General features: G+C 35.5%; 1 protein-coding gene across 1 annotated transcript in view; it reads right to left on the reverse strand.

Moving 5' to 3' along the window:
• TFPI (tissue factor pathway inhibitor) overlaps positions 12298-22178 on the reverse strand; it is an 84788-nt gene continuing 74907 nt past the window's right edge. Inside the window, exons 7-8 of the mRNA XM_005675872.3 lie at positions 15560-15739; positions 12298-14659 (exon numbers count right to left, since the gene is read on the reverse strand). Coding sequence (XP_005675929.2) covers positions 14547-14659; positions 15560-15739 — 293 coding nt within the window. The 3' untranslated portion in view covers positions 12298-14546. The remainder of the gene's footprint in view (positions 14660-15559; positions 15740-22178) is intronic.

A 22178-nucleotide genomic window follows, 5' to 3' on the forward strand; every position in this document is an offset into this window, starting at 1 on the left:
CTGCAGTTAGTGTTAGGTTACTTTCTTTCTCAAATGGCATACCCCAGGAAAGCAGCACTCCTTTTTTATTCTGAGACAGGAACGAGAAGCAGCCTGAACAGACACACATCATATGCTGTATGAACACATTGTTAGCAGCAAAAGCTGGCTGGATTTCACCTTGACTGAGTTCTGTTAGAACTTGTCAAACAGAGCTGCCTATGGTTTGAAGGAAATCTGAATAGTATTCTGCTCAAAGAATTAAAGGAGTTTGGGAGTGTGTGTGTGTGTGTGTGTGTTGAATTATACTTCACAAAGCATCAAGGGAATGTTTTAATGTAACGTGTCTTTCTTCATAGAGGAACACAGAAAAGTAATAACTATTTTCCCATCATAATTAGTTCTGTGATCTAATTCTTGTTAATTTGGACCTCTGATAATCAGAGCTATTCCCTTATCAGTTTTCCACAATTAAATGATGAAACTCTTTCCTGCAGGTTTTTTGAACATTTTTTAAATTTTGTTCATGACCTAGGAATATGTCCTAACCAGAACCATTGTGTGTATATGTGTTGTGTGTATAGATATACATATATAATTATTTTTCATTATATATGAATATATATTTTAGAGAAAGTAACCTTGAGAACACTTATACATGTAAATAATTGCACATATTTTAAAATATTTGACTTATCAACTATGAAGTAAAAAAGTAATTAATAGCTTGTACCTCAAAATAGCCTTAACAAAAATGCAGATAGTTTATAAATATAAATTTTGAAACAAGGTAAATTATATAACATACTTTTACATTTTACAAAAAGGTTTGCCTCAAAACGTAATTTTATTCTAAAATGTGTTTAGTAAATCATTGGAAGTTATCACAGAAGAAAGCTTTAATTTTGAAATGTACTTTTTTAAATGATATAGTATGCGTGAAATACAACAATAACTATAATTTCTGAAACTTAAACAGCACTAAAAGTCACTTGCTTTGTATGGATATCAATTTTCTCATCTGTAAACTAGAAGAGATGTATCAAATAATATCTAAAATTCCTATATTTTTAACATTTTCAATCAACAAATTAGGTAACATTTAGAAATAGAGATGATATCATGATGATTTCTCAATTCTGAATAAATTTGAGATCAGAGGCACTGAGATATTGGTATGTTACTGCAATTCCAGAACAAAATGAGATGCTCAAATTCCTTGTAGAATTAACAAAAGACCAGGCAATATAAATTAAAGAAGATTCATGTTTTTTAAACAGTATGTTCCTGCTGACATTTTTATTACTTGGATCCACAGAAGAAACATTACATAATTGGTGATTTTATGATCAATAGGATCAAGGTCAATAAAAATAAATGCATATAAACAGGATACATACTAATCTCTATCAAATTATAGTTATAAAGCTTATAAGAAACTAACTTATGCCTCTTTAGTTATTGGGAGATAGAAAATAACCAGAGGTTGCAAGGTTGTAGAATATCATTATTTGCAGTTAGGGCTTGGTTTTGCTTTGCTTTGGAAGGCTGCATTTTGAGTAATTTATTTAAGGCCATGATAAAAAAAAAAAAAGTCCAAGTTGCCGACTATGACTGACTCCACAAACAGTGGTTCTTTAATCAGAATACTGATGTGGATATTGTCAGGTGAAAGTTTTCCTGAATTCTGCTGTGGAGTGAATACACTGTTCAGAGAACCACTAAGAAGACAGAAAAATCACTAGGATTGGACCAAGAAACAAGAAATTCCAGTCCTGGTTCTGATATTTTCTAGTGCAGCCTTTGACAAAATTTAAGTCTTGTTGTTCCCATCTTAAAATTCAGAGCAAAATAAAATACTAGACTTTATTATGTGCGTGAATGATCACTGTTCATGTCATCTCAACACTCACTCTTGGTTTATCATCTGACTCCCAGAAAGAGATCAATATATAGTTTTTGAATTTAAGTTATAAAGAACTAAAACTTTTGCCAACAAGTTTGCAGAAGATGGTAACTATTTTTCCTTCAAGATTCCCTGTTCATTTGCCCACTAATAAACTCTAGTGAGTGAAAAAAATCTACGCTCCAAATTTATGTCCTAAAATACTGAAACTATTACTCTTTCTCTTCTAGTTTACATCAAGTTCTATATGAAATAGGAAGGCTAATAGAGATTATAGCATTTATATTTAAATTATTGGTCAGGCATGCTTATACTCCTTGAAGTCCCTTGGATAATTTTTATTAGTTATCATTTATAAGCCTCACTTAAAAATAACAGATAAACTGCATGCTTCTAATCAAATTCTTCAGAGTTGCTGTTTTATAAATTCCAGTTGAAATAAATGGCATGAGGACTTTCAGAGAGCTACTCTGGGTATGAAGGCACAGGCGAAAATATGGATCTTCACACTGAAACGTGACATAAATATTGGGGAAATGCACTAGAATGAAATGAAGATATTTTGATAATCAATGAGGTAATTCTTGGCCAGTAAGATATGAATCAATATGTTAATTTAGCCCTATGTATTATATTTATTTATAAAATATTTTTCCAGAACATATGTTTAATGACACTTGCAATCATTTAATTACTAATGATCAGGCCTATATTTTGAGTTTAATACTGTACTAGTTGTGTTGGGGAATTAAGAAAAAACAGGATGTATTCTGTTACCTAGTTGTTTACAGCATAAATTGTGTAGCACATGAAGAATCAAGTGCTGTATTCTTTTAAATTAGCAACTAATGCTACCAACACAGTCTAGATGAAACCATGCAGAGCACTATCAATACAGTTTTCTATAGAACTCAGGAATGACCTCCAATGAAGAATGACATAAATAATAATAATTTATCATGCTTGTCCATTTCAGAATCCTACAAGAGAGACTGTGCTTACCTTTGTGGTTCCATGGAAGGCTCACAAGAGCAATAGTCCTTGAGCAAGGAGTACTAATTACCACTTGAAATACACTTCGACTAACACTCAGGAGGAGGCTATCTAAAAATCTCTGGATTACTGTTTATTTTATTTTACTAACTTAGTCATGTTAGACCGAAAATGTGGTTTGGTTTGAACTGACCACTTATTTTGAAATGGTGTGGCTACTGCCTTGGAGCACAGTTCTGCCCAACAAAACAAAACAAAACATTGTTAAACAAAACGCGTTATGGACAGATTGTCCCTGGTAAAAGTGTACGAAAGAACTTTAAAAATTATTTCTATGAAGTTTCTCAGGTATTATGTTGTAAATTAATAATTCCTCTGTGCTCTCAATTGTCGGAAAGTCATTGCTTACAGTTAGATAATTTATGCATCAAGGAAAACGATGTTTTGGTTAAAATTCACCAATAATTTGAGGAGAAACACACAAAAATAAAAACAATCCTAGCAGGGAAGTAAGTTGGCATGACCTTCTATTATTTTACCTAAGTCACTCAGCATTTTTCAACTTATTTTATTACTAAATGAACTGCAGGTAGTTAAAAGACCCAGGTCTGATGGCAGGGCCTTTGAGAATGAACATGCTATTTTCCATTATTAAAACCAAAGGGCTGATTTCATTCTAATTGTACACAAAAGTTATCAACAAATCAATGTTGCTTTTAAAATATTTACTATAAATACAAATTTCAAAGGAGCAGAAAACTTTAAATTTGAAGTGAGTATCATGACATCAGGTCCATACATATATGTATAATTAAAATTATTTTACTAGCTTACACATATTATTTCTCTTACTATTTTATAATGTGTTTTCCCAACAAAGGCCAACATATCCATTATAATTAGCTAAAAACTTGCCTATTCTTTTCATTGATTCTTATGAAGTTCTGATGGATTAGGACCTTGCAAGGAATTCAGGATTTTGAGTGTTTGAGCCTCTCCTCCTCTAAAAGGGCTGCCTGTTGATAGAAGAGCTAACAATGGCAAATGAGATATGTCATGGACTAATTAAAAATTAGTTTAAAAATACAACAAATTCATAAATGCTCACAAAATGAACTTCTTAAGGGTGAAATTCCCTAATCAGGGTGATCATATGCCCAAGTTTGTTAGGGCAGATCCAGTTTATATTTTATGCTTGAAAGTATCCTGGTTTGGATGAAAAATTATGCACAGTCACCCTAGCAATACTTATCCATATTGCACTGACGAGTGGTACAAAATACTAAGAGTGAGTAATTTGTCTGGGAAACTTGAATCGCTTTTCCCAGAAGAGTTTAAAATAGTTTTTATTTCTAGGATAGCATTCGTTGGCCTTGAGAAAGATGCCCTTTTCATTACTGGATATTTATTGTGAATTTATTCTGAACCGCTCTTTATTTGCTATCAACCTTCATTGTGAAAATAATCAATGGTTTATTTAACTTTGTGTTTACTCATGTTGACCTAAGCAGCATTTGATTAACTGATCACATCTTTATAGTTGGATTAAAAATTTAATAATTAAGTTCTGAGAATGCCAAATATCATGAAGGTTTTCCCAGCACAGATTATTTTATTCAGCTATTGTCATATTTGTATAACTTCTGAAATTATTAGCAAGTTATATTTTCTTTTCAATAATTTATTCATTCAATATCACTGTATTATATACAGTGAAAACTCTTAAATATAAAGGAATGTAGAACTATACACTGTGCTGTGCTTAGTCACTTAGTTGTGTCCAACTCTTGCCACGCTATGGACTGTAGCCCACCAGGCTCCTCCGTCCATGGAATTTTCCAGGCAAGAATACTGGAGTGGGTTGCCATGCCCTCCTGCAGGGGATCGTCACAGCCCAGGGATCGAACCCAGGTCTCCTGAGTTGCAGGCAGATTCGTTACCGTCTGAGTAAACAGGGAAGCCCAGAACTATATAAATGCATATATTAAAGAAGAATGTATTAAAGAAGAATACAGTGTATTTGCCTAAGAATTCTTAGCACCTTTGAGAAAGCACTGTTTTTTATAGTGTTGAAGAGTTGGGAATCTACAGTCTCATCCTGCCATCTAGTGTTGCTGCTGCTGCTAAGTCGCTTCAGTCGTGTCCAACTCTCTGCTACCCCAGAGAGGGCAGCCCACCAGACTCCCCCGTCCCTGGGATTCTCCAAGCAAGAGCACTGGAGTGGGTTGCCGTTTCCTTCTCCAATGCATGAAAGTGAAAATTGAAAATGAAGTCTCTCAGTCTTGTCCGACCCTCAGCGACCCCATGGACTGCAGCCTACCAGGCTCCTCCGTCCATGGGATTTTCCAGGCAGGAGTACTGGAGTGGGGTGCCATTACCTTCTCCAGGCATCTATTGTTAAGCATCCTCAAATTGCCAAAGTTGCTCTCAGTAAAATAAAAAAGAATGAAATTATTATTGGCTTTTTTCTTTAAATCAAAATCTCAATAACAAGGGAATATTCCTAAGAAAACATTCTGATGCACATGATAGCTAGAGTTATAATGGGCAGGTACTTAGTGTGTACTATACAATTAAGGTATCATTTTATATACAGTGAAAAGAATATGTACTTCATACACTATTTAGATGCAAAGGCAAAAAAATCATTAAACGTTGAAACAATATAAATGAAATATTTCAAATTAAAATGACTCACTACCTTTTGTCTTCCAATGAATGTACATACCACATACACGTGCCATACATATATTTAAACATTTGAAATGATCTAAAGCTAGACAACTCTGAACCTATGGCTAGGTTAAAGTGGATTAACTCCTATCACATCAGGAATACAAATCAGATTTTTAAAATCTCAAAACAGAGTAAAAAGTGTCACATCTGATAAACAAGGACCTCACTATATTCAAGCATGAGAAACCTTTGTTTTACCACAATGTGTTAGGAAAAAACATCAGTGATTAATTGATTATAAACCTGCTCTGGCATAATTCAGCTGACATTTGAGACACAGAGTTTGGGAGCATATTAATTACCCCTGAGATATATCTCTCTAAACAGTTATGTCATCAGAAAGCAAAGTTTCTGAAGTAGAGCCATCCATTTGGATGCTAATTGATTTTCATATTAATTGATCATCTGCTATGTGCCCAGGATTTGGATAGATACTAGGAGTACAAAGCTTGATAATAGGGACATGGTCTATGCTTTCAAGGAATTTACTTTGTATTTTCAGGTAGACATTTATTAATAGAAAAACACTTATTTTTATTCATATTGCTCAACTACTCAGATTGGTAAAAGGCAGTATGTTCAATGACTGAAACAGACCAGGGCTGAGTAGATAGGAAGGGAGGGATAGAGGGTGAACATACTTTTTGTAGAAGAGCATTTTCTGAAGGCAATAATTACTCTGGAACCTAAAAGTCAAGAAATAGGAGGTATTCCATGAATTAGAAAGGAGTCTGTTCTCCATAGGGCCCAGGAACAGATCTTGAAAGAAGGATTTGAGCTCCCATAACTTACTGAAAAGCATTAAAGAAGGGAATGAAGCAGGAATCGATGAATGAGGTGAGCAAGCATGTGGTCTCAGGTAAAATCTGGATCTGGCCTAATGCACAGGACAAGGGCTTGGAGTGTAAATTGCATGTAAGATTTGTCCTCTCTTGATGCACAGGAGTTTGTCTTTCATAGCTTCTTTTCAGTCCTTGTATGAGCCACTCTCGGAGAAGGTAATGGCACCCCACTCCAGTACTCTTGCCTGGAAAATCCCATGGACGGAGGAGCCTGGTAGGCTGCAGTCCATGGGGTCGCTGAGAGTCGGACACAGCTGAGCGACTTCACTTTCACTTTTCACTTTCATGCATTGGAAAAGGAAATGGCAACCCACTCCAGTGTTCTTCTCTGGAGAATCCTAGGGACGGGGAGCTTGGTGGGCTGCCGTCTATAGGGTTACACAGAGTTGGACACGACTGAAGCAACTTAGCAGCAGCAGCAGCAGCATGAGCCACTCTGGGAAGCATAATTTCTAGGGGAAGTAACTACTGTCAGCTGGGGACAATGATGCAGGTGGGAGCTATTAGCAGCCAATTCTCCCAGCAGCAGGGAGATGAATGTACCAGCTAATTATGGGCTGAGGGCAGGGCACCAAAGCAGAGTTTACTAGGAATAAGTAGCACAAGTAAGCAAAACCTATTCAGGTGCGGGACCTTAATAGTTCCTAGAGTCCAGAGACCTGTGAACAAGAAGAGAATTCCACCCAAGTATATCAGGACATTGTACATAGGATCATGTAGATTGTGATGAGGAACTTGTATTTTAATCTTTTTGCAGTGGGTCATGCACTCAAATCAAATTTTATGCTTTATTCTGTGCGTCTGGGTGAGGCTGGGGTGGTGGGATGGCATAACTAAGCAAGTACGAAAATCTTTTCCTGGGAAATGTTTCTATGTCTTTTCAGCAAAGTTAATGTTCACAGGGTTAACCATGGTTCCTTATATATGGTGTTCTTGACTTACATTCTCATGGTTATTTGTCACTATTCAGAAAATTAAAAATACTATGGTTGGAGGACCCTCTTTTGGGGGGTTAATTGTAAAGAAGCATAAAAACAAATTCAACTTTGCGTGGTTACTAATTAGTGTATCTGTAAGTACTTAGCGCTTCTGGAAACTTCCTTCTGTTTCAGGATAAATTGAGGAAGCGATTCATGGGGTCGCAAAGAGTCGGACACGACTGAGCGACTGAACTGAACTGAATTGAATATTGTTGATGACTGGCATTTTCCCAGAAATACGCTATGTGCTTTAGATATTTTAACACTGAATAAGATTTTATTTTTACTTTCAGATGAGAGGGAGTTAAAGAAAACTACAAATTTTCTCATTGAACAGTGGCAGATAGTTTAAGTAAAAACTGATAATGACTTATTACTCCATCTCTGGAGTAGAAACTTCTTGGCCAGATGGGTCATTTAGGTAGCTCACAGCTGTTCACATTTTGAAACTCTCTGGAAATCTCCCTGGAGTGATTTATAAATTTTGTAGAACATTCTGTTGAGAATGGGGAATGTGTTAAAAAATTTACTTTTGAAAGTCAAAATTCTTGCTTTCTGATTCTAATAATTGACTAAGAAGGAAGTAGCAGTTTCCTCTGGCTTCTAACTTGATGGCACCTGCAGCTTAAGAGAGAGGTCAGGAAGTTGAAATTATACTCTTTATGAAAATACAGATTAAATATGGGTTAAAGTCCCAAAGACACCCAGGGTTCATAACTGACTTAGCTGATGTTACTTCATTGTAAGAAGAGCAAATTAAAAGTTATGACAAGAATGGGTTAACTTTGGTCCAATGGGATTTGCTTAAAACATTAGAATAAACTGTAGATTGAAATAAATATTTGGTACTAGAAATAATTTACTCTTCATTAAATTTTGCTAGCTCTTTTAAGAATGATTATTAAAATAGACAAGTGCCTCCAAAATTGTTTCAAAATGTTTAATGAGCTTAAAATGCCTCAAACACTATCAATCAGAAGGACATACATTATTTTCTCTAGATTGTATACAATCTTAAGAGGGGAAATATTGACGGTTCAGAAATTTTTTTAGCATAAGCGAAAGTCAAATATTAAGGTTTTAGACTCTTCCAAAGTAAGGCCCCTACTTTGTTGGGGAAACACTTTACTTTGTAAAGTAGTGCTTTTGGAAGCCTCTCATAAAACAAAAATAAAAACCTTTTGTTGTTTAGGGACTAATCAGGCATTGAATGGGCTTCCCAGGTGACTCAGCGGTAAAGAACTCTCCTGCAGTGTAGGAAACACAGGAGACATGGGCTTGATCCCTGGCTCTGGAATATCCCTTGGAGGAGGAAATGGCAGCCTGTTCCCAGATTCTTGGGACTTTCCTGTGGTTCAGACAGAAAAGAATCTGCCCGCAATGCTGGAGACCCAGGTTTGATCCCTGGCTTGGGAAAATCCCCTGGAGAAGGGAATGGCTACCCACTTCAGTATCCTTGCCTGGTAAATTCCATGGACAGAGGAACTTGGCAGGGTATAGCCCTTGGGGTTGCAAAGAGTTGGACATGACTTAGCACTGAGAAGTCCCTGAAAAAGAAATCTGCTACAGGTGTAGTCAGTTTGAATAAGGCAAGCTTTGCAGAAGTATAGCAGATGACTGGCTGTAAATGATCTCTTTACCTTACAAGGGATGTGGTTACTACTGAGAGAAGAGCCTAGACGATGTTGACTTTTGTTTTTTAAGCACAGAATATCTTTACATTTGTTCAGCTTTTAAATAGAGAGCATTTTCATAAAATTCTAAAGTGCCAAACTAGAAGAATTCTTATAAGCAGTCAAATCCAAAACACTGTTTCTAAAGATGAGTCAATGTGTGGTAAGCAAATCAGATGACAAATTCAGTCATCAGTCTTAGTACAAAAGTAGTGTCAGTCTTAGTACAAGAAACAATCTCTCTTAGTTCACAATTCAGAAAATTTCCCCACAGCCTCTGATGGAAAGTTAAACCCTTGAACAACTTTACGTTTGTTTTAATTAACTTCTATTTTTCAGCAAAGCACTCTAGGCATGTAACTGAAAGATCAGTTAGCTCTAAACATATGTAATAAAGTAAACAGTGATTCCTCATCCCTCAGACTTCCACATCCAGCTTTATTCTGGCTTCCTTCCATTCTTGTCATTGAGAAGCACAATACCTTTTTTATTCCTACTTATCTATATGTGACCAATTCCTTCACATTTTCCTCTGTCCTTTAGAATTTTCTTTTCATCTCTGAAAGTGAAAGTGTTAGTCACTCAGTCACGTCTGAGTCTTTGTGACCCCATGGACAGGAGTACACCAAGCTTCCCTGTCCATCACCAACTCCTAGAGCTTACTCAAACTCATTTCCTTTGAGTTGGTGATGCCATCCAACCACCTCATCCTCTGTCATCCCCTTCTCCTCATGCCTTCAATCTTTCCCAGAATCAGGGTCTTTTCAAATCAGTCAGTTCTTCACATCAGGTGGCCAAAGTATTGGAGCTTCAGCATCAGCATCAGTCGTTCCAATGAATATCCAGGACTGATTTCCTTTAGGATTGACTGGTTGGATCTCCTTGCAATCTAAGGGACTCTCAAGAGTCTTCTCCAACACCGCAGTTCAAAAACATCAATTCTTCGGTGCTCAGCTTTCTTTATAGTTCAACTCTCACATGCATACATGACTACTGGAAAAACCATAGCTTTGACTACATGGACCTTTGTTGGCAAAATAATGTCTCTGCTTTTTAAAATGCTGTCTAGGTTGGTCATAGCTTTTCTTCCAAGGAGCAAGCACCTTTAATTTCATGGCTGCAGTCACCATCTGCAGTGATTTTGGAGCCAAGAAAATAAAGTCTCTCACTGTTTCCATTGTCTCTCCATCTATTTGCCATGAAATGATGGGACCAGATGTCATGATCTTAGGTTTTTGAATGTTGAGTTTTAAGCCAACTTCTTCACTCTCCTCTTTCACTTTCATCAAGAGGCTCTCTAGTTCCTCTTCCTCTTATGGCTTTCTACCATAAGTGTGGTGTCATCTGCATATCTGGGGTTATTTTCTCCCAGTAATCTTGATTCCAGCTTGTGCTTCATCCAGCCCGGCATTTTGCATAATGTACTCTGCATGTCAGTTAAAAAAGCAGGGTGACAATATACAGCCCTGATGTACTCCTTTCCCAATTTGGAACCAGTCCATTGTTTCACGTCTAGTTCTAACTGTTGCTTCTTGAACTGCATACAGATGCCTCAGAAGGCAGGTAATGTAGTCTGATATTCCCATCTCTCAAGAATTTTTCACAGTTTGTTATGATCAACACAGTTAAAGGTTTTGGCATAGTCAATAAAGCAAAAGTAGAGGTTTTTCTGGAACTCTTGCTTTTTCTATGATCCAACAGATGTTGGCAATTTGATCTGCAGAAGGGAATGGCAAACCACTTTAGTACTTTTGCCTTGAGAACCCCATGAGCAGTATAAAAAGAAATTGTTGAACTGCCTTCCAAAGTAGCTGTGCTCTTTTGCACTCCTACCAGCAAAGAATGAGTTGCTTTTGCTTTTCCACATCTTTCACAGATTTTGGTGGTATCGTGCATCTTATTTTAACCATCCTAATTGGTGTGTAGTAGTAACTCATTGTTGTCTTAATTTACATTTCCATGATGACATATGACGTGGAACATCTTTTCATAAACTTATTTGCCATCTCCATAGGTTTTTTTAGATGTCCGTTACGGTCTTTGATCTATTTTTAATAGGATTGTTTTCTTATTCTTGAGATTTAAGAGTTTTTTGTATATTTTCAATAGCAGTCTTTTAACCAACGTGTTTCTGCATTTTCTCCTAGGCTGTAGCTTGTCTTCTAAGCTCTTGATACTGTCTTTTGTAGAGCAGAATCTTTTAATTTTAATGAAGTCTAGCTTATCAATTATTTCTTTCATTAGTCATGCCCGAGGCTAGAATTTTAATTCAATTTTTTGAGGTAAGAGAGTTCAAACTTTTCTAGAAAACTTTACTCTGAGCTTAAAGGGACTTAAATTCTGGAAATCATCTTGAAATCTTTGAGGCTAGAAAATAAAAGCAAAAAAAAAAAAAATGTTGGGCAGCAGAATTAGAAGTGGAGAGAGACTGAGTTTTAATAATATGAGGTCCTGAATCCATCAATACTGAAGTCAAATACCTTTGACTTTTTCAATTTTGACAAAAAATATCCATGTTTTGTTTCTGACTGTGTGAGTCAGAATTTTTCTTATTTTTAAGGAAAGTGATGAGGAGACCATATTCATTGTCCTAACTTATTGTAACGTTATACAATTAAATGTCTGTACCTTTCTCTTTCTTTGGTAAGATGAATTATTGTGTATTTTTAAAGTGGTATAAATACTACTTCTTTAAAAGTGGTGTTCTAGCCAAGACTTCAGCTATGTGATTAGAGTAGTTCAGAGGTTGGGCCTGAGGGGCTGATAAGAATCAAGGTTTCCTAAGCATAGGAGACTGCAGGGAAGTCAACCAAGACATGTTTTTGCTCAAGTTCTTGAGAAAGAAGGTGAAAAAAATCAGAAAGTCCCTTAAATAGTTGGTTACTTTAATGTCATTTTCTTTCCTCTGGTATGAAAACTGGACAGGCTAGTCAGGATTGGAAGTCATTGATATACTGCGTTGTCATATAATATATATTTGAATATATTATATTCATACAATTGGATGACTGGTAGAAATACATATGAAATAAAGTAAATGTAGAATACATAGATGGAGGCAAGTGGAGTGCAGCTTGTGATGCATTTTCTCTTTGTCTTAGAACTCTTTACCTTTGCAATAACTGAAGATCATTGATTTTTATTTTTTTAAGTCTAACGTAAATGTAACAGTCACACTTTATTATTTAGGATAATATATTTTATTTCTTATACTGTAAAAAATAAAAACATTTTATCAATTTTCAGTATAACCTGTTAATTTTGAACAGAATAAACAGAGTTGGTAAATAAGCATCAGATGCTATATAATGTAATTCTATATAAAATTCACAGTTAGATGCATTCAATTATGCAAAATATGGGAAGACAAAACCACCAGAGACAATCTTATTTAAAAACACAGTAAACATATTTACACGCATTAAACATTGCAAACCATCTCTCAGTGTAGGTCTTTTGACTAAGTAATGAAGTTATGAATAGTTGTTGGGGAAAATAGTCAAGTCACCAATATGCTATTTATATGTCCTTGGTGGCAACTTGCCACTTGACCTAAGTAGACTTTACCATTTACTTAAAGGTGTTGCTATCCATGTGTAAAAGACAACAGACATATTTCACAAGAGACTTTGATTTCAAAAAGTTTCAAATTCCATAGAAGACTCAATTTAAGGCAGTTATTTATGTGATTATGTACTGAATATTTGAAAACCAGATATAAAAATTTTCTTAAGTGAAAAAATTGACATATTTTGTAATGATATAATTTTTATGACATAGGATGCACATTAGGACTTTTCATATTATGCCTCAAAAGACAGTGATTTTATAGTTTGCATCAGCTTGTCTCTGATTTCACATGAATGATCTGGAAGGGATCATATTTTAAAAATATGAAATCAGCATGAATAAACTAAGTAATGAGATATATTTTCAGTGATCTATGAGGACCATTTTAACTAAACTGAAATGGTCATGAAAGAGTAGTGTAGGTAAGTACAAATACATACATATATCAAAATTAAATTGGGAGGATAGGGTGAAGTTAAGTACCAATTAATGAATCACTGAAGGGGTCTGAGTAGTGGAGAAACACACGAGTTAATTCTTAAGAATTAAATCAGTAACTATGTGAAGAATGAAGTAGAGGTAAAAAGACTGGGAGTTAGATGAACTTTGTGACAAAACAATCAACAGGGTTTAGAGACTGATTATAAGCTGTATATGAGGGAAAGGAAGAAATCAAAATTGGGTTCATACTTTCAAGACTGAGGAACAGGCAGAATTTATTTACTATTACTAAACTAAATGGACAAAGTGGTTAGTTGTTTCTAGATGACAAGTTCAAATTTAAATGTGAAATTTGAAGTGAACAAAGCTCTTGAGATCTCAAACTGTACATGACTCAGCAGAGAAGAAACGGTATGGATCTAGATGAACTGAATTAACTCCAGAGAAATGTTAAAAGCTTGAGAGTGAATAATACGCATTTTTCTAGGAGACTTTTCCTTCCTGATAATTTTGTCTTCCTTTTTTACAGAAATAGTATGACATTTTTTAAAGCATGAATTACTGGTTGCATTGTGTGCAAAGCCTAATTATAAATGAATAGGTTTTGGGAGGTTTATATATTCTTGCCATTTTCGGGAAGAGAAAATTTTGTCAAACAATAAAATTAGAAAGTACATAAATAATTTCCTTCAGATTGCCATTAAAAACTTTTTCCACCAGGACTTTTCTTATCATGATCTGTATTTAACACACAACTATTCAACCCTCTTTACTGATAAGATGGGCCAGAAGCACACAAAAGCTACATCAATCAAAATCAGGCAGGCACATGACACAGAGTTGACTCTCTTTGTTCAGATACGATTTGGCTTAGGATTGTTTGAAGTGCTGGTTAGTGTAAAGGGAGCAAAAGTATGTCTAGGGAGTGAATCATCGTACAGAATTCTGTTGTTATTAGGTCTTTCCAAATGTAATATTGAGTGATCTTAATCAGAAAAGGATGCTTGCCACCATTTTATATGTGAAACCCCAAACCACTTGATCTTTAATAGTTATATTTGTTAATCTGAACATAGGGTATAAAGAATATAATTGTATGTGTGATAAAAACAAATAAGTGATGACATATTCTCAAACAGATAACCACCAGATGGTAAAGCAGACTGACTTGATGGGGCCAGCAGTATGATAAATTGTAGTTAAATGACAGATAGTTAGAAAGGAATCAAGAAAATAATAAATTCATAGTAGACAGTTAATAAGTTATAGCCACAGAATAAGCAATTTGATTAGATTGGAAAAGGAACTCTGATGCAAATGTATTAATAGCAGGTAATATATGCATAGAAGATTCACGAGATTTTCATTAAAAAGATTTCAGGAGAGAAACAATAAGAATCAGAATGAAAATGTTTGTCCAAAATATTTAGTGGAAATGACGCAGTAATGTAACAAATTTATATTCTATTTTGACTAGCTGCTTCTTTCTTTTTCTTTTGGTTTTAAGTAATCCTTCTTTTGATATTCTTCGGATATAACCTAGAAAAGGAAGATAAATAAATGTATACATGATAAACTAACATAACAAAACATAATCTAAAATTTCTTCAAATTATCTTTTAATGATTTAAATCAAAAAAGTGTAATTGGTTTAACAGTCATTTGTCTATTTCTTTGTGTAAACATCCTCTTTCTAAGGATGTCAGTTTGCATGAATGGGTAAACATTATTGATTTTTATTATTCATCTTCAGTTAGAAATTAATGCTTCTTTTATTAAAGTGGACATGTGGCTGTAACATGACTGAGTGGAGTTATAGATGATTTTATTTACATATTAACACTCTATCAATGGGCTTCCCAGGTGACGTTAGCAGTAAAGAGTCCACCTGCAAATGCAGGAGACTTAAGAAACGTGGTTTGATCCCTGGGTTGTGAAGCTCCCCTGGAGGAGGGCATAGCAACCCACTCCAGTATTCTTGTCTGGAAAATCCCATGGATAGAGGAGCCTGGTTGCTATGGTCCACGGGGTCATGAAGAGGTGGACATGACTAAAGTGATTTAGCATGCACACAACTCTATAAATATGGACCATTTTTATTTTCAGAAGAAAATAAATACATTAAATTTCTATGCACTGGAAAGCTTAAAGATATTTTGGTATAATGCTTTAAAATGAAAGCTTAGTGTATAAACATTAAAAAAATAAAATGTTTTGTTTAAATTTCTCTGGGGGAGGAAGATACATTGAAAGGAACTGTAGTTAACGTATCTGGCAATATTATTAAAATGTAGTTGAGAAGACACAGTTAAATGAAAATACTGTTTCTTATCATAAATAAAACTAATTTCATACTTTCCCAGATTAAAATTCATTCATGATTTCAATACAATTATTATCTTAAACAGTAGTGAATTAATGGGAGAATGTCCTCTATACCTCTTTCACAAGCCCTAAAACATGCTTTTCTAGAGGTAAAATTGTTCTCATTCCCTCCACATCCACTGTACTCAAATGTGTGGCATTTCCCAATGACTGAATCGTAGTAGAATCTGGTCACATTGGCTCGACACAATCCCCTATCTGCTGGGGTCAGACACCAGGAGGGGCGATTAAATTCTGAAAAGATAACAAAACATAGTAAGTCATATAGAATAGTTAGTCTGAAACTTTCATATTTATTGTTTGTAGATTAGTCTTATTAGGCATGTTTATGTGAAACAGTAATCTGAATGAATAACATAAAATTCATATATTTCAATTCCAGGAAAATGCTTAGCCAGTCTCCAAGCATTCACTCTACTGAGACCTTTCTCCAGTAAATATGAAAGTAGGTACATCTGTTAAAGAAAAGTGCCAGGATTACTCTTTATCTGACAAAACTAGTTTTACATAATATAAACAACCACTATTCAACAATTTAATTGAAGAAAATTTATTAACCATATCCATTTAAAAAGTTATGATTGCTTATATATAATTTGTTCATGAGTATTCAACTTCACAAATAAAGTCGTGATGAGCAAAAACTTTACTCACTGTATGAAACAAACAGAAGATAAGGAAGAGGTCATTCCCTGACAAAATAACATATGACAATTTAAAGCACAGGGATTCAGGTACAGCAAATTCTAACCTTAAGCTTTGGAAAGTGAACCCAGATGATTTGGCTTAGTAATAAGTTTTTGCGTGTGTGTGTGTGAATTAAACCAGCAGTTCTAGATGAGTTAGATATTTTTGCAAAGGAAGGAATATTGCTGAAGGCAGGTAAGATCACACATTTACAGGTTTAAACCAGACAGATGGGCTAGTCTGTCAATGGGACCAACCACTTTCAAAAATAGACGAAAAAAAAATACAGCGAGGGTAATGAAAGGATTGCTCATTTCCTTATGACAAAGCATAAAAATGGTTTCAGCCTGATGATAGTTTTCAGCTCCTTCTGGAATTCCTGTCAGAGAGGGAAAACTGGTAGTCTTTTTAGCTGTAGAGCTAAACTGCTTGATATTATTAGTAAACCAAAACTGTAGATAATTTGGTGGAAGCCCAGGAATCAATATAGCAAGACATGGTACAGCAAATGCAGATGAAGAGGCTATGCTGAATGTGCAATATTGGCAGAAAATAGAACTTTGAGGAAGTCAGTAGCAATGAAGGCAAAGAGTTTGCACAAAAAGCAAGAACTGGTTTGATGGCAAGTGAACCCCAGGGGAACGGACTAAAAAATAAATAAAATAATCTGAGGAAAAAAGCGAAAAAAATCTTAAATTGATAAACAAAATTTTATAGCCTCCTACCTTCTAGATACGTAAATAAAGATTAGAGTATCTAGATATAATGTCTCATGTAAAAGAGAAATTCTTGAAAATATGAGACAAGTATTGAAAATATTATGGGAAGAATTTATGATAAACACTTTAGAAAGGTGACATTTTGTGTCAAAATCCAAGAACTGAAATCAGATTAAAACTGTATTACTTAATCTTTAAGTAGGTGTATAGATACTGATTTAAAAGAAACTCCTGAGATTTTGTAAAAAAACTTGACTAAAAATCATGTAGTCTAACTTATGTTTTGCCTCACCCCATTTAGGGATTATAGAGCATTATTACTGCCATCTTAAAATGAAACTAAAATGTACTTGGTGAGAATGTGTGCTTAATTTTCTGAAAATGTTGAGGTCTTTTTTCTCCAAAAATGGTTAATGTAAGAGGAATTTTGTAACAGCCTAGGAGAGATATGCTGTGATTGAGCCCAATATTGTGTGAAAGCTTTTCGAGTGGGTAAGTTGTGGATTCTCATCAGTCCATAGCCAAGAATATAACATAGTTATCAATTGCCATTGCTTCTAATTCCATGACCTTCTAAAATTATCATCCATGCTCAGAAACAAATGAAATACCCCAAAAGCAATTAGCCTGATTTGAGAAACAGAGAAAACAGAAGAAATTGCTATTCTTTTAAATGTTATTCTCAAAAAGCAGCCACAGATGCCTCATAGTAGATGTGTAAGTAAGTATCATGGTATGATTTATACATCTATTTCACTTTAGCATTTTGTACACGAAATATATTAGCCCACAATAAGTTGAAAATAATAACATATACATATATTATAGATATCCTTGTAGTATACTTCTTCACAAATATTACTTATTATGTCTTAATAGCAGTGCTCTAAAGCTTCTTATTCCAGGACAGACAGAAATTTCTGATTACAGGGAACAAATCATCTCTTTCTGCCAAATACACAACCTAAAGTAAAACTGGCCCCATAACAAAATCAGTGTTATTTCAAAGTGAGGACAAATTGGCATAGTATATCTGGGGCTATAGTTCCTAGATTAAGGGTAACAGGAATGTGCCTCTGCTATCATAGACCAGAAGCCTGGAACATCACTTGAAAGCTAGAACCAAAACAGTCTCTCCACTGGGATCTGACACCATGGGGCGTCTATGGCCATACCACCCAGAACACGCCTGGTCTTATCTGAAACCATGGAGCATATACCACAGTTTTGGTGGAGAGGCGTACTTCTCTGTCTTCCTTTAGTCACCCGGTCTTCCAACAGTTTGCCACTGACCAAGCTACTCAGAAACCAAGGGAAAGAGCAAGAATAATGCAGGGGATAAGTTTGAAAGCAAACAGACAGGTGACAGTACAGATTCATCAAAGAGTTTCGCCAGCTGCTGAACTGCCCCAAGCATCAGATTACCTCTGCCTGAAACTCTTTGTGACTTCTGAATCAGAGGATATGTGGAATGCTGCTTCTGACAGTCTGGGATCTGGTGTGCAGACTTAACTGTCTATCTTACCACATAGCAGCTCCCACTCAGAAAGTATTTCTCCATGACTGATCTGATCTGATATCATTTGTTTGTCCTATTTTAATCACTACCTAAACAGATCATCAGACTCAACTCACATTTGACCCAGGTTAATATAGACAGATAATAACATTTTGATAGGGAGTTATAGCTTGACATTAATCACTAAAAAGGCTGTATTGGGTAAGCCAAAGATTTCTTTTTCTTTTTCATTTGGGTTTTTGTATAACATCTTATGCAAAACCTCAAATGAACTTTTTGGCCAACTCAATATTTCAAATTTTTTAAAAAATTATGTTTTTAATAATGCAAAAAATCACCATCAGTTGGGAAGTTTTTAAAGGGCATTACTCTTCAGAAACATGAATTATACCCACTACATAAATTATTTCTCCTAAAATCATTTAAGCTTGATGCAGTTAAGACTATCATTGAATTAATCTAGCATAAAAAACAGAATTAAAAAATGAAGCAGATGGTTTCTCAAGGACGTTATAGCTCCAGATTTACTGAGTCCTTGAGTATCATCTGATTCAATCTCTAAAGGTGAAGAAATAGAAATTTTTTGTTCCCTTTCAGGAGATAAACTTGACTATTTTCAATTAACATATTTATTCTAGATAAACACAAGGCACTCACCTATTCAAAATACAGATTTTGATATCTACAATGAAAGAAAATATAAAGGTTTTGAAGTAGTTGCACAATGTGATATTTTGGTCTAGATTATAATTTGTGGAAATTTAAGATTGAATAAAAGACACTAACCTGACTTCTGTTCATTTTCAAAGGGAATTTAATAACAAAATGCACTGCCTTGACTTCACCATTAATAACGAGTTGGATAGCTTCCATTTAGAGGGTCTATGATAGATGTCAGAATTCAGAATAAATTCATACTCTGCCAGGAATTGCAATTGATATAGCATGACTGCTAAACTATAAGATGATACTCCAAAAGTCAGTTTTATATGTAAACTGGCTTATGAAATAGCTTTAAAATTTATACAGTAAACCTTTAACTTTATACTTACATTAATCTTTATGTAGAGTCTCTCTTTCTGCATTATTTTCAGTTCAGTTCAGTCGTTCAGTCATGTCCCACTCTTTGCGACCCCATGAACCGCAGCACGCTAGGCCCCCCTGTCCATCACCAAGTCCCGGAGTCCACCCAAACCCATGTCTATTGAGTCGGTGATGCCATACAACCATCTAATCCTCTGTCGTCCCCCTCTATTTCTACCCACAATCTTTCCCAGCATCAGGGTCTTTTCAAATGAGTCAGCTCTTCACAAAGTATTGGAGTTTCAGCTTCAATGTCAGTCCTTCCAGTGAACCCCCAGGACTGATCTCTTTTAGGATGGACTGGTTGGATCTCCTTGCAGTCCAAGGGACTCTCAAGAGTCTTCTCCAACATGACAGTTCAAAAGCATCAATTCTTTGGGGCTCAGCTTTCTTTATAGTCCAACTCTCACATCCATACATGACTACTGGAAAAACCATAGCCTTGACTAGATGGAACTTTGTTGACACAGTAATGTCTCTGCTTTTTAATATGCTGTCTAGGTTGGTCATAACTTTCCTTTCAAGGAGTAAACATCTTTTAATTTCATGGCTGCAATACCATCTGGAGTGATTTTGGAGCCCAGAAAAATAAAGTCAGCCACTGTTTCCACTGTTTCCCCACCTATTTAGATTGAAGTGATGGGACTGGATGCCATGATCTTCGTTTTCTGAATGTTGAGCTTTAAGCCAACGTTTTCACTCTCCTCTTTCACTTTCATCAAGAGGCTCTTTGGTTCTTCTTCACTTTCTGCCGTAAGGGTGGTGTCATCTGAATATCTGAGGTTATTGATATTTCTCCCGGCAATCTTGACTCCAGTTTGTGCTTCCTCCAGCCCAGCGTTTCTCATGATGTACTCTGCGTATAAGTTAAATAAGCAGGATGATAATGTACAGCCTTGATGGGCTCCTTTTCCTATTTGGAACCAGTCTGTTGTTCCATGTCCAGTTCTAACTGTTGCTTCCTGACCCACATACAGGTTTCTCAAGAGGCAGATCAGGTGGTCCGGTATTCCCAGCTCTTTCAGAATTTCCCACAGTTTATTGTGATCCACATAGTCAAAGGCTTTAGCATATTCAGTAAAGCAGACATAGATGTTTTTCTGGAACTCTCTTGCTTTTTTGATGATCCATCAGATGTTGGCAATTTGATCTCTGGTTCCTCTGCCTTTTCTAAAACCAGCTTGAACATCGGGAAGTTCACGGTTCACATATTGCTGAAGCCTGGCTTGGAGAATTTTGAACATTACTTTACTAGCGTGTGAGATGAGTGCAATTGTGTGGTAGTTTGAGCATTCTTTGGCATTGGAATGAAAACTGACATTTTCCAATCCTCTGGTCCCTGCTGAGTTTTCCAAATTTGCTGGCATATTGAGTCTATCACTTTCACAGCATCATCCTTCAGGATTTGAAATAGCTCAACTGGAATTCCATCACCTCCACTAGCTTTAGTTTGTAGTGATACTTCCTAAGGCCCACTTGACTTAACATTCCAGGATGTCTGGCTCTAGGTGAGTGATCACATCATCGTGATTATCTGGGTCATGAAGATCTTTTTTGTACAGTTCTTCCGTGTATTCTTGGCACCTCTTCTTAATATCTTCTGCTTCTGTTAGGTCCATACAATTTCTGTCCTTTATTGAGCCCATCTTTGCATGAAATGTTCCCTTGGTATCTCTAATTTTCTTGAAGAGATCTCTAGCCTTTCCTATTCATTTATTTTCTTCTATTTCTTTGCATTGGTCACTGAGGAAGGCTTTGTTATCTCTCCTTGCTATTCTTTGGAACTCTGAATTCAGATGCTTATATCTTTCCTTTTCTCCTTTGTTTTTCGCTTCCCTTCTTTTCACAGTTATGTCAAGGCCTCCTCAGACAGCCATTTTTCTTTTTACATTTCTTTTTCTTGGGGATGGTCTTGATTCCTGTCTCCTTTAATGTCATGCACCTCTGTCCATAGTTCATCAGGCACTCTGTCTATCAGATATAGTCCCTTAATTCTATTTCTCATTTCCATTGTATAGTCATAAGGGATTTGATTTTAGGTCAGACCTGAATGGTCTAGTGGTTTTCCCCACTTTCTTCAATTTGAGTCTGAATTTGGTAATAAGGAGTTCATGATCTGAGCCACAGTCAGCTCCCGGTCTTGTTTTTGCTGACTGTATATCGCTTCTCCATCTTTGGCTGCAAAGAATATAATCAATCTGATTTTGGTGTTCACCATCTAGTGATGTCCATGTGTACTATTTATATGCCTATATTGAGTCTTCTATTTTACCAACCAACTTAGGTTTTAGGAACCACCTCATCACTTGTTGAAGAAATTTCTTTTTGTCTTCTGGGATTGTTTCATGGAACTGAATACCAAATCTTTCCTTTGAACAGCAAATTCAGACTAAATTTGCAGGTCCTTTAATGCTAACATATTTGATTTTATGATATAGACATTAAAAATGACTGAACATATAAAAGGATAAAAGAGGCAATTATTATCTATCTTTATACATAAAACAAATTCAACCATGTATGTGTCAGCTGAATCCAGTAGGAGACATGAAAAAGAGCAGAGTATAAGTGAACCCTAACTACAGCAGCTAGAGCAGCAATGGCTAAAATTAAGCACCAGAGTGAATGTGGGTTGGAGACAGATAGGGAGAAGGCAAATTCTATT

This window comes from Capra hircus, chromosome 2, assembly GCF_001704415.2.
Source record: "Capra hircus breed San Clemente chromosome 2, ASM170441v1, whole genome shotgun sequence".
Classification (NCBI taxonomy): domain Eukaryota; kingdom Metazoa; phylum Chordata; class Mammalia; order Artiodactyla; family Bovidae; genus Capra; species Capra hircus.